The sequence below is a fragment of the Ictalurus furcatus genome, chromosome 3 (assembly GCF_023375685.1).
Source record: "Ictalurus furcatus strain D&B chromosome 3, Billie_1.0, whole genome shotgun sequence".
In the NCBI taxonomy this organism is placed as follows: domain Eukaryota; kingdom Metazoa; phylum Chordata; class Actinopteri; order Siluriformes; family Ictaluridae; genus Ictalurus; species Ictalurus furcatus.
The window spans coordinates 3,214,768-3,233,265 of NC_071257.1; the positions used below are offsets into that span (position 1 = coordinate 3,214,768).

The window sequence follows — 18,498 nt, forward strand, 5'->3', positions numbered from 1 at the left end:
AAGAGGGGAGAAGTGAAGGAATGAGAGAGTGAGCTAGGATGAAGGAATGAGAGAACATTGGGTAAATATTTAGTATGGAGAGGATGAAAAAATAGAAAGAAAGACGGGGAGAGAGAAGATGAAGGCTTTGAGGGAAGCGGTGTGAGACTGAATGAGCCCATCTGCATGAGCTGCTTAATACGAAGTGATGAGTCGATGAAGGGATGGAAAGATACAGGGACGGAGAGAAACCGTGATGGAGAGATGTGATTAAACACGAGAGCTTTTGACTGCCTCTCATATCATATCAGTTAAGTTCAGATAAAAGCCTCTCGGAAGCTAAACCTGCTAAAGAGCTGAATTCACTTCTTCACACGTTGTCGTATTTATTATTCATCCTTAATTTTTATAATTAATTAGCATTAATGATCATGTACAGAGCAGAGTATTCCATTAGAAAGCAATGTAATGTTTTTGTCTAGGAAGCTAATTGCTTATTAGCGAAATGAGACGTGCTATCGATCGGTTCTTGTTAGCATGCTTAAGTGTGGAGAGGTGCCTTCTGTCTGCATTAAACAGTACCCCACACACACGCACAGATAGATCAAAGTACTACCACTTTTTCGGCCGATCTTCCTGACAAAACAGCTCGACTCCGGCTGAACACACCTGAAAGACACCTCACTCAGGAGACGATAAATTCTGTCTGAAGTCCATAACCAGCATGTGTTTACATCCATATATTGAAGTATTCTAGCATGCATTCATATTAGCATGCACTTGATGGGTTTTGTTAGCTAACCAGCTAGCTAACCTGACAGGATTTCTGAGGGGACTTCATTACTAATGCTAGCTAGCTAGTTAAAAGACGGTAACCTGACAGGATTTCTGAGGGGACTTCATTACTAATGCTAGCTAGCTAGTTAAAAGACAGTAACCTGACAGGATTTCTGAGGGGACTTCATTACTAATGCTAGCTAGCTAGTTAAAAGACGGTAACCTGACAGGATTTCTGAGGGGACTTCATTACTAATGCTAGCTAGCTAGTTAATAGGAGGTAATATGACAGGATTTCTGAGGGGACTTCATTACTAATGCTAGCTAGCTAGTTAAAAGACGGTAACCTGACAGGATTTCTGAGGGGACTTCATTACTAATGCTAGCTAGCTAGTTAATAGGAGGTAATATGACAGGATTTCTGAGGGGACTTCATTACTAATGCTAGCTAGCTAGTTAAAAGACGGTAACCTGACAGGATTTCTGAGGGGACTTCATTACTAATGCTAGCTAGCTAGTTAAAAGAAGGTAATATGACAGAATTTTTTTTTTTTTTTGAGAGGATGTTAAGACATCCAAGAGTACTGTAAACTTAATTTCTTCCGCTGGCTATATGAGCTAAGACTAAATCGTATAAGGATTGTTTAGGTTATACTAATAATTGTTTATGCTTCTAACACTAGCTAGATAACTTGGCAGGGTATTTCAGTGCAAACATAAAACTTAAGAATTGATTTAAAATGTATTTTTATATTTTTTGAGGGCAACATCCCGTATACAGGTGTGTGTGTGTGTAAAACTTTATGCTATAAGATTAATGCTAACCACTGCCATGGTGAAAGCACACACATGTTTTCACACGTTTTCACACCTAGAGATGCACGCCCACACTTTCACACGTTGCACCGATATTGATTAGCGAGATGAAGTTAATGGTCTGGCATCTCACGGGTCTTTATTTGTGGCATGTCAGATCGATTCGGGCTCCTCTTTGGAGCTTCTTATCAGATGTCTCGCAAACACAGATGCTCTTCTGTGTGTGTGTGTGCTGTGTGTTGTCTGCTTTATTTATATCTGTCCCTTTTCTCCTGTAGCTTTTAACCAACCTCCACGGTTCCAGAACTACTTCTTCCAGTCATACCTGCTCATTTACGAGAACACTCCAGTGGGTAAGTCATGTGCGCGCGCACGTGCGCACACACACACACTCTCGTACTTTGCTACAACCACAGATGTGCATAATAGAGACAGATAGCTCATGAAGTTCTTATATACAATGCAGCATGAAGTCACTTGAGGTTTTCTTGCTGCAAGACATCTCTTGTGTATGTACACCTAGCATCGCATATATATAAAAAATAAAAACCACACCTCTATCATTCTATCTACAATTCAGTCACATCAGGTGATGACAATGAGTAAGACACCCCCTGGATTAGATCTGGGATTTGATTGTGTTGATGTTTTTCGCACATCTATAACACTTCATTAGCAGCGATGGAGAAAGCGCACGTGAAACAGATCACAGGTGTAATGAACGTGAATGAGGTGGATTATTTACTCTCGTAAATTTAACTTTTTTTCCCACCTCCACAAAATGCCTTTGAAGGAGAAACCGAAAATGGATCGTTTTAATTTAAGCATATGTTGTCCGATTAGAAAAATATTACGCAATACTTTTACATAACTTTATTTATTTATGCATGCATGCATGTATGTGTTTATTTATTTTATATTTGAAAGTTTGAGTGATTGTGTTTGGTATTTGGAGTAAACATTGAATAAATCCAGCAGTGTTCCATCGCTGACTCTAATATAGGGCTCCAGTATATTGTATCTATGCTGAAGAAGATTTTGTAAAGGTGTGTGTGAGATATATTTATATGCTTGTGTGTATTCGGTCACACAAACTGCAGCTGCCTGTAGAGGTCAAAATATACATATTTTGCCCAGAGGTATGTCCAATAATTGGTCAAAGTGTGTGTGTGGAGGCTGACAGAGTTACATGTGCTGGAGAGCTTTTCAGCAGTCAGATCACACTCCAGAACTTCGTTCCCCAGCTCTAATACACCTCACTCACCCACATCACTCGCTCCGTTTCCCTCTCGTCCCTCATGTACACTCCTGTCCGACACCATCCCTTCCTGTCTTCTTCATTCATTCCATTCCTCCCAGTACCTCCTCATTCTTTCCTGAGATTAGCCATTAGCGCAAAGTGTTAGCATGATGGTACGAATGTAGCATTAAAGCAGCACCTTTAGTACAACCTGTGCTGTTGTTGCCATGGTGTCAAAAGCTATGTTTCCATCCAAGTTGGGAATTTAACTTGCATGAAAAATTGGAATATCGCATTGAGCATTTGCGATTAAAGCACCGTTTCTATCCGTCGCTTCCGGGGAAACGCTTCCTCCTGCTCGCCGCCATTTGTACTTTTCTGAGAAATTATCCAATCACATGATTTGTTGAGGCAAAGTCACATTCCATCCAGCTTTTTTTTTTTTTTTTTTTTTTTAAATCCGGATATTCGCATAAAAATACGTGGATGGAAAAACAGCTACTGGTAGTACCAGGTTTGCACAGTTCCATTGTTCCATGCAGGAGATTTTTTTCCACTAATAATTCTGGAGGGGAAAATCGGCTGTATAAAACGTCCTTGATAATCAAAATAGGACAGCGGAAATACTGGCTCCGTTCTGTTTTTGGGAAATCAAACACTTTAAGCCCATAGCAGCAGAGCGATTATCACCAGCTGTTGAACATGGGGTTAGTGTGAATGGTTAAAATTAACTGTTAGCATTGAACTGTGTGTTATATCCTGTAACTTTTTAATTGATGTATTTATTTTCAGAGGTGCCAACACTGATAGCAGGCAGGTAGACGTGGTTATGGGGAGAGAGATTGGCGGGGAGACAGAGAGAGACGGGGGGGGGGGGAGAGACGGGGGGAGAGAGAGTGAGATAGAGATCGAGAAACAGAGAGAGATGGGGAGGGACAGACCGAGAGACAGAGACCGCAAGAGACAGAGACTCGGAGAGACAGACAGACAGACAGACAGAGACTCGGAGAGACGGACAGAGACTCGGAGAGACAGACAGACAGAGACTCGGAGAGACAGACAGAGACTCGGAGAGACAGACAGAGACTCGGAGAGACGGACAGACAGACAGAGACTCGGAGAGACAGACAGACAGAGACTCGGAGAGACAGACAGACGGACAGGGACTCGGAGAGACAGACAGACGGACAGGGACTCGGAGAGACGGACAGGGACTCGGAGAGACAGACAGACGGACAGGGACTCGGAGAGACAGACAGACGGACAGGGACTCGGAGAGACAGACGGACAGGGACTCGGAGAGACAGACGGACAGGGACTCGGAGAGACAGACGGACAGGGACTCGGAGAGACGGACAGACGGACAGGGACTCGGAGAGACGGACAGACGGACAGGGACTCGGAGAGACGGACAGACGGACAGGGACTCGGAGAGACGGACAGACGGACAGAGACTCGGACAGACAGACGGACAGAGACTCGGACAGACAGACAGACGGACAGAGACTCGGAGAGACAGACAGACGGACAGAGACTCGGAGAGACAGACAGACGGACAGAGACTCGGAGAGACAGACAGACGGACAGAGACTCGGAGAGACAGACAGACGGACAGAGACTCGGAGAGACAGACAGACAGGCAGAGACTCGGAGAGATAGGCAGAGACTCAGAGAGACAGACAGACCGAGACTCGGAGAGACAGACAGACAGAGACTCGGAGAGACACAGACTCGGACAGAGAGACAGCTATGGTTTTTCAGATATGTGATGGACGACAGCAAGACAAAAGCCAGGTGTGTCCACTACATAATAATTCCTCCATTCTCCTCCGTTTGCCAAACCAATGTATCCACAGTCCCGCCCACTTGTTATCCATTGGCTCACAAGACAGAGGCTAGTAACCGCTGCATCAAGCAAACGTCATCTCGCTCGTCGTATTGCCTTTCTGTCCAGGTGAATTTTATTCACGTTTGGTGTGACGGGGGGGGGGAGCAGAAAAATAATCCTTATCGGTACTGCTGTGCTTCCATTATTTACCTAACTGTGATTAATTACAGGTTAATTATCTCTGTACCCTTCCTCTCTAGAGATTAGAGATCAGCCTCCGACCGCTAGCTTTAAACAATGTCCAAAGCGCGTCCGAATCTGACCTTCAGGTTTAAAAGAAAGCGTCTCCTCAAGGGTCCTTTCAGTCATCAATCATGCCAACTTTTTCCAAACGGCGACCGCTTCGTCGAAGGGTTCCTGCAGCGTTCCCAGAAGGACGTTCGGTTGCTTGATTTTAGCCGTTCGCTCCTGAAAGCGTACTCGGTAATAAGCTCTTCATCTTACTATAAAGGCAGTTTTATTCACTGAAATGTTCTCCGAGTAGGAAAAAAAAAAAACCCCAAGACTTCTGACTGGTTTAGAGAGAGCTTTATTTCAGTAACTGAAACTCCTGAGGAAATTTAATGTGCAAAACGTGCAGTAATTTATAGATCGTTCAATCACAGCACAATCTGGATCCAGGTTTTTAGACTCCGCTCAAGTCTTTGTACTACATCGTTTATATGTGATCTCGATACGAAGACGGAAAATATTAGCGGCGTTAGGGTCCGACGTCCGAAACGTCTCCGACCTCCACAGTAAACTCGCGCTTCCTTCAAGGTTAATTTGCAATTCGCTCGGTCTCTGTCCGTCCTCCTTTCTTGAACGCCACCCTTCTCTCGATTCCCTTTTCCCCTCCCGCCGTCCGTTTCATCCCTTTTAAGGATGACTCCGATGATTGACAAGGCAATTTGAGAGTGTCAGCTTTTCCTTCACCTTGCCCCGGTGTTGTCATGAGGCCCGAATTAAAAAAGATCTATCGGAGTTAGCTGATAGAAGACTCCCTCAGCCACAAATCCGTCGCTCCTAACGTGGACACGGAAATGTTGGCACCTTTACCCGAAGTGTGTGTTTGAGCTGCGGATATATCCTCATGAGGCTTTAAAATTTTTATTTATTTTTTTATTTTTATTTTTTATGTCAAAAGATTGTATTCTCTTCTCTTCTTTCCCCCAATCTTTTCCAATTCAGTGAAACTGCTATTCGAATGAAGATGTGAGGAGAAATATTAGAGTTTGTGAGGAAAGGTTAGGCTAATTACCTACAGGAAACCGCTACTATGAGCACATTAAATGTGTCTGTTAAATACGATTTGTACGTATTCGTACGCATGAAGTTGTGAAAAGAGGTTTTGTACTAGCAAACTGTACCGGTTTTTGATGACTGATGGAGTAAGGACAGTTATTTGCCCTTGGAATAGTTGTGTTTAGGGATTTTGCCCTTAGTAACACACACACACATGCGCACACAACACCCTCTGTCCTTCCTGCCCTGCTTGACTCGGCGCCTTCAGCCATGTCTGATTGGATGACAGTGATGGCTTGTTTTGGGAGACTGTGTGTGTGAGATCGGACGCTACCAATTTGTCAGCATTATGGCTTATTAGTGTCGCAGATGTCCTCGCACAGGAGGACTTCCAAAACATCCACTCTCTGACAACACACTGAATCAGCCACCCACTGGAGTGTGTGTGTGTGTCTGTGTGTGTGTGTCGCCGTTTTGTATGAAGGTATATGCTTGTGTGGAATGTGTGGATGTCGGTTCCTCCAGCATTTAGCCGTTTTTGCGATCGCAGAAACGATCACAATATGGAGCAAACGCCACAACGTTCGGAGGAGCTCGCGATTTTCCAAGGTTTTCTGCAGATCCGGACCAAAGCCCTGTTCGGTTCATGCGTGTAGAACGCGAGTGCAGCTAAAAGGTCTCATTTACTAACAAACATCGCTGCGAAAGACAAAGTTGCGTCGCAAATTTCGAAAAAAAAAAAAAGCCGCAGCACAATCGAGCATTTTTGGCCACGACAGTCACCCAAGAGTACTGATTGGTCTGTATAATATATCTCTGTTATAACTTTGCAACCTCCTTCTTTATCAAGTTATTTATCTTGATTAAAATGAGAATTGAAGCCATGTTCACGGGTCTTTTTATATATATATATATATATATATATATATATATATATATATATATATATATACATACATATATTAGACAAACGTGTCCGGGTGTCATGATATGGTGATATTTAATTAGTGTGTGTGTGTACATGCTGTGTAAATGTGAGTTTCTGGCAGTTTATGAAAAGTCTGCGCCTGTGTTTCCTTAACGCACTCGAATCCCGCTGCAATAGCTTAACATCCCAACAAATTTATTCCACACCCGCTTGCGTTGTAATTCCGCCGAGACCGACGTGTTCGCCTGCTAACGAATTACCAAGTGACTTCATTAGACTAATTAGTCAATTAGCTATCTGTAGCAGATGCATTCGTCTGTTGAAATGACAAAACGCTCGGGGTCCGTGTGGCGTTCGGGTAAAGGGCATTCTGGAGATAAGCGTAATGGTAGTTTAACGGCGCCCTCTAACTTTACCGACGGCAACTTTTCGCCCTTAATGGCGGCGAACGAGACGAGGAAGATGAAACACAGTATGACGAACGACTCAGGCACGGAGAGAAAAAAGAGCCACTCGACAGTGGAGTTTGTGTTCGGTTTCAACCAATCGCTCGTCTCTAATCTTTGAGGAATTCCTGGACGATTCCTTCCGTGACCGGGTTAGATCTGTTAAAAGGTGCACAGAGTTCATAGTGCTGAAAAATAGATTCAGAGTGTCTGACATTCACGGTTTTAATGAAGCACGAGAATATATTATTTACAGAATATGACGGAATGAAGAGGTTAAGCTTTTATCGATTTAGTTTTTTTTTTTTTTTTTTTTTCCCCCTCCTGTCTTGGCGGCATCCCGGTGAGTCGATTGCTAACATTTGACATTAAAGGTTGTATATTAATAATTTACCGTACCGTTAATAAATCCGGGTAGGTTAGTGGTGCACCGGGTAGATTTGCTGTATTATAGCTTGCCTGTTCAACCCATCTGTGTGGGGTTTCACATGTCCTCCCTGTGTCCCCATGGAGTTCCTCCTACCTTTCAAATCATGGCTGTAAGTGGATAAGCTACTCCTAGTTTACAGTATGAATGCATCTGTGTGGATTGGCGTCACATCCAGGGGTCATGGGGGGAAAAACAAACCGATTTTGGATCCACCATGACTGTTTTGGAAACTAAAGATGAATAAATAATTGCCAACCATACCTCATTCATTTACCGTAATTATCAGATTATTAGTGCAGTAGAATTCTCAAATATGATTGGTCAGAAGGTGTCGATGGATTTTCTACGACGGTAGCTCGGACAGTAGTGCCGACTACAAGGCAAATCGAATCTTATTAACTTCAGGAGAAGTCTGTAGAGTCTGTTTATAGATGATATCATCATAATCATCATCATAAGCGATGACGGGAACAAATTTGTCTCGCAGACGTTCCACATCATTAATTGTAACTATAAACTGACGTGCCATTCATTTCGGGGTCGTAACGACGAGTCCGTTTCATCACACCGCAATGTCATTGTTTTATTTATTTATTTTTCTCTAGATTACCACGTCCCATCATGGTTTATTCCTTACTTACCACGATCACCAACAAAGCCTTCATTAAGCCTTAATTCCGACCATGTAATATACACGTACTGTTTGTTAATTAAACGTTCAGTACCCTGCTAATCGCTACTTCAGTTCAGCAAGAAGTAATCCTTCTGCTTCCTAGCTGCTGATGAACAGATGAATCGGAGCATAGTATAGTAAATAAGTCACAAGGGAATTTAGCAGTACTTGATCTTTTATAGCGGTTTGAGCAAACTAATACAACGATTATGTATGTGGATGAACAGTGATGTAGCTACGTGATCATTAGCTCATTAAACAGGACGAATGCATTACCTCTTAAAAAGTTCTATCACGTTTATTTCTTTATACGAGTAAGTAGTAGGAAAACAAAGTAATGGTCATTTTAAAGCGTGTTATCGATGAGGCATGTTTAACGAAGGCTTGGGTAATAAATTAAGCGTGCGAGAATACGCTGTCAAAATGCAACGTGACTCGTGCTGGCTTAGCACACCTTTGTAATGTATATTATGTAAAAACTTGTAAAAAGTTATACCGATGTTGATTATGTTAATGCCGTTACGTTGATATCGACTGAAGGACGCCCACGTAGATTATGCACACGTGCAATGAATAGTATATTTAAGCCTGTGTGTGTGTGTGTGTGTGTATATAAACCAGTATATTTTTATGAAAAAATAAATAAATAAAAAGACCCTAGGATCAGTCATCTAAAGCTGAACCTATTTGGACTTTGTAATTGATTCATTAGCTGGTAATATTTCTCCATCTCTAAATGTACAAAAATGTGCAAGCTAAGAGCTTTTTAGGTTAATATAAACTGGAACACAATCCCAAGATGCACGTAATGTTTGGGGAAATACTGTATAATGTATTCCTGCTCCTCAGCTTAAGCCTTCACACAGCAGTATCACAGAAGCGAACACACCATATAAATGATTACAAGCGTATAAATTATTGTGAGGTGCTTTGACTGATAATAATAATAATAATAATAATAATAATAATAATAATAAAAGATCACGGAACTTGTGATCTCTGTGTAGATTGTAAACTAGAGCACTATTGGACAATATAGAAAGCGGCAAGTGGAGCGTCCCAGGAGCGGAATATGAAAATAGAAGCACGATCAGAGATAATGAAAAGGTTATGGGAAGTAAATTGAGTAAAGGAAAGAAAAACAATGCAATGGGGAGCAGAGCGCAACAGAACCTGCCACAGGAAGTTGCAATGGAGGAAAGCTTCGTCTAAAAATGTCAAGTTTAACAGTGTAGCTATTATTAATTCATTTACTGTATTAAATAAATATGTCACACGGGTTAAACCCTGCTTCAGTCGGATCCCGTGGCGTATTCGAGCTCGCTGTTTCAACGAAGCGAAGATCAATATTTATCAGACTGCAGGCTTTTAAAATTCCCAAGATTTAATCCGGTTCTAAAACAGACGGACGTGCTCTCGGACCAATCGGCATCGAGCGTTCAGCAGCCCCGTGGTATCAGTAAGGGATAAAACACGACAGGGTGGTGTGATCCGTCATGATGCAAAGCGGATTCTTTTCCTTTAACGACATGTCCCGAAGTCCTTTATTTCTCTTATACCACAGCGATGTTTTTATTTATTTATTTATTTATTTATTTATTTATTTTTAACAATCCATTTATAGTTAGGTTTAACACTGTGAAATGTCGTCAAGAAAAGTTATCTCTTGCGTTAAAATATCGTACGTTGTCATACGGTCATTCCCTCACTCTTGTGGTTAATGAGACAAAAAAAACAAAGCGGCCACGACAGTAACAAAAAATGGCAGCTGGTCATGTTTCCAACAAACCAGAAAGACCGAAGCCCTCTGGCCTGACGACTTTCCTGTGGTGGGAAACATACTGACTGTTACACGGCGCTGACACTGGAGACTCCTTCCATAAATGCTAAATAAACATCTTCATATAGATAGCTTCACCAACGTCAATGATTTATTAAATGATTATATTTTATTTTCAGTTAATGAGTCTCGGTTACATCGTGCATGGTGTTCCCGTGTGTGTGTGTGTGTGTGTGTGTGTGTGTGTGGGCCATTCTACACTGTGGATCAGCGATCAGGTTCCGAATGATGGATTGGTTTCATTTACCTGCTTATGTATCGAGTTAAGTCATGGTGAGGTTAGCAAGAAGTGTGTGTGTGTGTGTGTGTGTGTGTGTGAACTCAAATGCCCTTGTGCATAATGATGTATATAGTATGTGTGTGCCTCTGTGCATGTGTATATACAAACCTACAAATTACTAGTGTATGGTGTGTACGAATGTGTGTGTATGTGTTCATGCAGCAGTGATGATGCAGTCGGCTCACAGACAACAACAGATATTTAATCCAACAAGAGACACACACAGAATTTATACGCGTTATAGACATAAATCCTGATAATAAACAGCCTGAAGAGATTGTAATATTGAGTATAAGATTAATTAGTTTCTGCATCTGTAAATGAAATGCGCGAATGCCTCCGACTTCAAGAGCTGGAGAAACCTCTAGAGCTACAGTAGTTTTGCTTATCATTCTTGATTTAATCAGTCACATCTATAGCTATGTGCGTCGATGCTGTGCGCTTTTAAATGTATAATAATTCTAATAAAGTCGTATTTGTGATCTTGTGTTTTTATTGTGAGATTCTGCGATTTAAGTCACGGCAGTATTTATGCGAGGAAAGTTCTGTGTATTCAGAGTCGGGTTACGCACCTGCTTAACAACACCGACGACGTTTATTTACAGTTGTGCCCAAAAGTTTGTATACCCCTTGCAGAATCTACTAAATCTTAAGACGGATCATAAAAATCCCATGTTGTTGTTTATTTAGTTCTGTCCTGAATAAGCGACTTCACTCAACAGATGTTTACATATAGTCCACAAGACAAGATGATAGCTGAGTTTATAAAACTTACCCCGTTCAAAAGTTTACATACCCTTGATTTTTAATACCGCGTGTCCTTACCCGGACGATCCATGACTGTGTTTGTTTTGTGAGAGTTGTTCGGGACTCCCGAGCAGTTAAACTGCCCACTGTTCTTCAGAAAAATCCAGTCGACGACACGCGGCATTAAGAATCGAGGTCATGTAAACTTTTGGGTAATGTTTATAACGTTTTCAGGTTTAGCGTCTAGACCACTGCTGTTAAACACGAGGCCTTTAAACCTGAAAAAACAAAAACTGAAAAAGATTTTTTTTTATTTTGTCAAATGTTAAAAATTGAAAAGAGTAACGTTTAATAGGAGTGTAGTAGACAGTATAGTGCCAATACATTTGTGCCTAGATAGGCCTGGTTTAATTTAACAAAATACAGTGGTAGCATTTTCTATTTATCTGCGTAAATATGAGCTGAAACATCTCACACAAGTCTTACAAAGAGAACTCGAATCAACAAATGAGACGCGTATAATGTCCCGTTGATATTAATTGCATACGTAATATTACAGATGTGTAATATTGGACCACTTTCCTCAAGAAGTAAATGACCGAGTATATTATGTTTCATTTATTTAATTGGGATCTTATGGTCATCTTTTAGGACTTGTGTGAAAATCCGATCATGTTTTAGATGATATTTATGCAGAAATATCGAAACTTCGAAAAGGGTTCACAAACTTTCAAGCACCGCTATAGCTTCCTCCCTTATTATTTGGCTGCTGATAAAATAGCACTTGATCCAGCACATCTTATGTTGGTTTTAATTATGTGTGTGTATGTATGTGTGTGTGTGTGTGTGTGTGTGTATGTATGTGTGTGTATATATATATATATATATATATATATATATATATATATATATATATATATATATATATATATATATATATATAAAAAATATAATTTTTTTTTTTTTCTGCTTTACGAAGCCACGAGATACAAAACGAAGGTGATGTAATCGTGACGCGTGGCCGAGATCGAGCCTATTTTATCACGCTTTTATCGTTCACAGTTGTGTTTGTGCCCCATGAGAAGAAATCTCTCTGAAGGCAGCTCTCCGGATAGTCCTGAAGTCTGTAGTTTAGCCGGAGACCCGAGTAATGGCACGCACGATTTCGGAGTTAAATCCTCACTGTGAGCACTTAACTCTGCTTGCGGCGGGAGAACGGGCGAAAACGGTGATCACAGAGGGTTATTACGGTACGGCAGAACCGTGATTGATTTATAAATAAAATCTAAAACAGAGCACTTATCATTAAGGTCAAATTTTAGATCCCTGTTTTCTGCAGACGTTTTCTTTCAATCACCATCTGCTTTCTGAAGTAGTTGCGATTATTCCTGCGTCTGAGGTTCGACCGGCTCATTTGCTCTTGCCGCGAAACATCTCCAGATTTGGAGGCAAAAGAAACAAGGTATTCTTCTTCCTATTAGCACATCCTGCAGCGCTAATTTACACCTTTTATTCATATTTGTTGCGTTGGCAGCAGTATTTGTTTTGCAATCATCGTTTATTGGCTTATCTGGGTTTGAGTGTGTGTGATCGCGCTCTCTCTCTCTCTCTCTGTGTGTGTGGGGTTTCTGGATTTAGCCTCTTTGCAGTATCTAGGCTGAGAGCAAATGGAGCTGATTGTATTTGGGGTTTGGTGTGTGATTAACTAAAGTGTGGCGTTTGATTAAACCCTCTTATCTCATAATCCACTTTACTCTGATCTGCCTGATTAACTTAGTCTCTGTAGGGTAATTACGGCTCACACACACACACACACACACACACACACACCCTGTAGTTTGACTATTTCATGTGCACAATTACCCAGTTTCTCAATTGTAGCCCATTATATGGGGCAGATTTTCGATTCCACACACACGCACACATTGAAATCTGGACTTGCTTATTTAATTAAATGGCAGAGGTTTAATGTTGTCTAATGTCATGATGTGATCGAAGTGATTAAAGCATGGTTTTAAATTAAAAAAAAAACCCCAATTCTGTCAAAACTCATTAACCCGGTATTCACTCTTAGAACAAAGGGTTCCCAGGACGACTTTGGATCATTAAGCGTTATTCGCGTGCCTAAACGGTTTTAACTCGGACAATCTGTGTCTGGAACCTCTATGGTTTATGAATTCCCTCAAAAGGCCAAACTGATCTGCACAAAAAGCCATCTTAAAATCGTCCCTCGATGCAGTTTGAGTCCACCGTTACATAGAACAGAGCACCACCATTCCCCCTTAATCACTGCGACGTCGTACCGTGTAGTCAATGACTATGTTTACATGGACGGCAGTAATCTAATTATTGACCTTATTCTGAATAAGACAATATTCTGATTAAGGTGTTTACACGAGTCGCTTTTAGAATACTCCTTTCATGTTCAGGTTTTACATGTTATAGAACATAGATGGATATAACGGCACACGTCGTTACGTCACCGTGCCACGCCGTCCGACGTCCCCTCCAGAATTTCACGTATCGACATACGGTTCGTCTTCGTTATGGAACCGTATACAGTTTTGTTTTATTTTTCATTTTACGAGCGCCTCAAGTGCAGTTAATGATTTGTCATGCTGTACGTGCAAACAGACGACTGCTTGAAGCCGTGGGCTGCGTCCCAAACCGCGTACTTACCGTGTATATAGTAGCTGAGATACGTGTATTTCACCTACTATGTACTGTAGCAGGTACGTACGCGGTTTAGGACGCAGCCGTGCTCTCTTGTTTGCCGTCAAACGGTTGAGCGCTGCCGTGTGTGTACGTGTCCTGTCGCACAATGCGGTGAAAACTCGCACGACGTTAACAGTGTGATTAAGGTGTGTACATGTCTGTAACGCACGTCGATAATGCGACTAAAACTGGAATACTCCACACGTCTTAATTCCATCTGTGTTTACTTCGAGTGTGACTTTAATCGGATTAAGGTGATGATAATTTCCTGTTTACATGCTAGTTTCTTAATCAGAGTATCGTCTTAATGGGGTTAATATCGGATTATTGTTGTCCGTGTAAACGTACTGAGTGTTGGAAAGCTCTCATCTGGACCGCTCTCATCTCAAAACCTGCCAGTATGCGCCATCTTACTCAAAACTACACACGGAGCGTTTATTAAGCTCGATTTTCACCCACAAATAAGGACGCAAGGCACTCTTCCACAAGGCTCCCTGATAAACCGAAGTTTGAACAGACCTCGATAACGGTTATTTTGGCTCAGGAGTTCAGTTACAGAAGAACAAACGTGCAGTAAAGCAGTGATTCCAAATGCAGTCGAACGCTCCGCTATAGTAATGTAGGATTTTTTAATAATACCATTGTGAGGCCTGTGATCTCGGTTCAAAACCAAATAATTTTATTCTTATTGCTTATAAAGCGTATTATCGGAGTATCTTCCGACTTAAACCAGGAGTTAATTTCCTGTTCCGTCACATTTTTACAAAGAGCGAGCGCGTGCACGCGTTTCAGATGTCTCTAACTAGGTCCAATCCTGTTCTCTGTAATAGAGCTGCAGGGCTCATTTTAATTCACTTATAGCCAAGGAGCAGGAAATGACCTCAGGGTGTGACTTATTAAAGCTTCCACCTGCTGTACCCTGAATTAAATTGACTCCTCTTTCGAATTAATTCACAGAGTGTAATGAATGCCTGTGATCCACATTGTTATGGTAAGAGAAATGCCTCAACGTGGGTGCCATTATTATTAAACACACACACAAAAAATAGTTATCATTATCAAAGTGAACAAAATTGTTTGCTAGGTTTTTTTTTTTTTTTTTTTGGAAATGTTTCATGATCCCAGTTGACAAAAACGCACAACTGTTGCTACGGTGACGCCTGTCGTCTACGACCCCGTTTTAGTTTGAAAACTCCGGGCTCGCGCGCGTTTCAGTGCGAACGGACCAAAACGAAGACTTTTGAAAACGTCGGCGTGGCTTCACCCATACCCACTGATCGCGTCTTCTGGATCATTGCGTATCCTTAACTGATTCGTCAAGCCCTTACCGTATGACCTTTACGCTACCTCGATCGTATACGCGACACCACGGAGACTGAACCGCACGCTTTGCTGGCTTCGTCGTCATTCTTACCAGCCATCGTGCAGTTAAAATCTGTATCTTATAATACTGCAGCTGCCTACGTGCGCAAGATTCGAGCTACGGTTAGAGAGCGATCGGCGACAGATCTCATTTTGAGCGGCGTACGCCCTACACGGAACGCCGGTTTGGACTAGCAACTAACTCCCTGTTTACTCTTGTATGCGCATCCCCAGTGTGCATGAACGGTCATGTGACATCGGTCGTGTAATGCGGACAGAGATCGTTTCTGAAACACGGCGGAAACGCCAGTGTGGACGAGGATCGTTTTCATTTTAAAACGCCGTTTTATAACGAGAACGCACTCGGTGTAAACAGGGCCTTAAGAGAGATTTCTAACTAGAACCAGACTAAAGGAGTTCACCACGCCCCTTCTACTCTAATCTCACACCCCTCCCTACAAAGACATGGATACAATGGTGGAACTGCGTCCGGATGTATCGTCGAGTACGTGTTGGTGTTGGTTCAGGGTTTGTGCGGCTGTAAAATCTGAATATTTTATTTATACCGAATGACACCTAATCTAACGGCTTGGTTTGCACTTCCCTTGGCACAAAGGTTGCAATTTTGCCGTATAGGACGACTGTAATAATATCTGGAAAGGTGACGAGTCGCACCAGAATAATCACCTATCATTTCACTTTTCCGAGCCTTTCGAACCTCTCGGGTCTCTCCCGCACTGAAAATCCACAATAGCGTTCATTCTTCCCGTCCCCCTTTTTTTTTTTTCTTTTTCCCCCCCTCAGTTCCATTATTTTCTAGACACTTTCTTTTCCACTGCCTTCTTTTCAATTTCTTTGAGTGTCTGTGGTGTATGTCGCTGTAGAAAGAAAGAAAAACTGGAACATGTCATCAAATGTCATCTTAAAACAAACAAACCAAAAAAAAAAAAAAAAGGATGAGATACGGTATAAAATCTTGAAGGTGGGAGCGTATAATGTACACGCTTTCATCTTCGTTACTGACGTTAAACGAGCCGATCGCAAAGGGCGCGAGGATACGAAGAGCGTCGTCATCGAAGCCTTAATTAGAAATGAACGTTTCACATTATGGGAGTTACAAAGAATGTAATTGTGTGTTTTTTTTTTTTTTTTTGTCTAGCGTTTATTGAATTAATTTTCAATTAAAATATGCAATTATGGTTTCTATGTTGAATAATAAATTGCTTGATGTGCTTGTTGCCCGTTATGATGATAAATCACACCATGCTTTTATAACTCCATCGTTACCCTGTAACGAGTAACTGAACATCTATATTTATACCAATTGTTTTGTTTTTCTCTCTTTCCATTACCATTGTAATGAATAAAGAAAATCTCAACGGATATCCTTGCCTTTGTTAGCAAAACGAAATGTGCTAATATACAATTGTATATTGCGAACATTCCTTCCAGTATCACAATAATATGGTGGGTTTTTTTTTAAGGCTGTATTGCCCGCCCCTTTCTATGAATATGCAAATTAGAAATGCCCTACAAACTCCACCTCCTTCCCCTGCTACATGTGTAAGAGCAGGCGATTATACACCTTCAAAAGTCCCTCATTTGCATATTGGGACCTGATAGGTCTTTATATTTTATGACACAATAAGACTTGCTTATGTTCAGTGAGCTCCTGGTTTCTTAAAATAATGAGGGTTTTCTGCATTTTGAGCAATCTGTGCCTTCAGACTAATCCGGCCAAGAGGAATTCATCATTAAAACCCATTTTGTAAAGTTTAAGGCAACTTGTAAGGTTTGTTCCTTTAAAGCCAAGCGTACATGCGCGCACACTCACTCGCGCACACACTCGTTCTGACACTGCAATGTCCATTCTTCTCCAGTTGCTGTCCCGTCACGATGCCTTACAGGGACAATCATCTCTTTATCTTAAAACATTCTATATTCCCTTTACACCATCGTCTCCATATTGGACTTCTCATTATCTTCATACCTATTTAAGCCCTCAAGTATCAGTTTATTATTCTCCTCCATATCACACTTTAGCGACGCGAAGTGTCTGCCACGAGGGATTTTTTTTATTTTTTTTATTTTTTATTTTGATTGGTTTTACTTCATAACTCCTTCTCTTGCTCTTTATTTTGTTCTCCTTCCCTTGCCACTCTTGTCCTCCATCTCTCCCTCGCTTGCATGCCTCTCTTTTGGAAATAATGGTTTATACGCTTGAGCGGGGTTTGCAAAACACACCATCCATCAGGCCCGGGCCGTGTGCCGCATTACTCCTCTTACACCCTGCACACCAACACTCAAGCTCACACAGCCTACCAAGGCCTCAGGTGCTCCTCTTTCACTTCCTGCACTGTATCCCTTTATTTAGCCATGCAGCCTGTTCATCTGTAGGAGTATCTCATTTGTTTACTTTGAGTTGTTGTTGTTTTATACCACAGCACTGTTGAACGTTGAACTCTGATCGGTCACAGGGTTTATATCGATGTGCTCATTCGTTTTTGCTTTTAAAGTAACGACGTACACAGGGACGCTCCGTTTAAACACGTCCCACACATGCCGTTGTTTATATGGTGAGATTTTGTCTGAGATGTTTATTTAGCATTTTTGGAAGGAGTCTCCAGTCTCAGTGCTTCGTAGCAGTCAGAGGTAAAGCTGTAACTTGAGGTTTTCACAGGAAACTCTTTAGAATGGAGGACTTTTTGATTTCTTGGTAACGTGACGAGCGATTATTATTATTTTTTTTAGTCTTATTAACTTAAATAAGGAGCGACGGATAAAAAGTGCGAGGTGTCGTTATTTAATAAATACAAAATTGTAATTGTTGGCAAGTTGCTGTGGTGTTCTTGTGTACTTAAGCTTTTACTGCACTCTCGTCCTAGCTGATTTGTGACGGCAGCATACACGCGTCATTTGCGGTCCTATACGGTATACATCGTAATCCTATGATTACTTCGGACACATGTTGTGAAAAGGACAGTCGATGGGAAAGGACATCATGCTGGGCAAAGTTGGAGGCCGACGTAGAAGAGGAGGAAGGCCTGCTGTAAGTTGGATCGACACAATCGCCAACGCCATGGATGCTCCACTTTCAAGTCTTGAGCTGGTTGGAGATGTCCGAACATTTTTTCGTAGAGTCGACATGATTGG

At 41.6% G+C, this 18,498-nt stretch overlaps 1 protein-coding gene across 3 annotated transcripts in view; it reads left to right on the forward strand.

Annotated features, from left to right (window-relative positions):
* The window catches only part of cdh23 (cadherin-related 23), a 232,171-nt gene that overhangs the window by 25,467 nt on the left and 188,206 nt on the right, over positions 1-18,498 (forward strand). For all 3 annotated transcript variants that reach the window (XM_053620401.1, XM_053620400.1, XM_053620399.1), the window contains one exon: positions 1,851-1,925. In XM_053620401.1, coding sequence (XP_053476376.1) covers positions 1,851-1,925 — 75 coding nt within the window. The remainder of the gene's footprint in view (positions 1-1,850; positions 1,926-18,498) is intronic.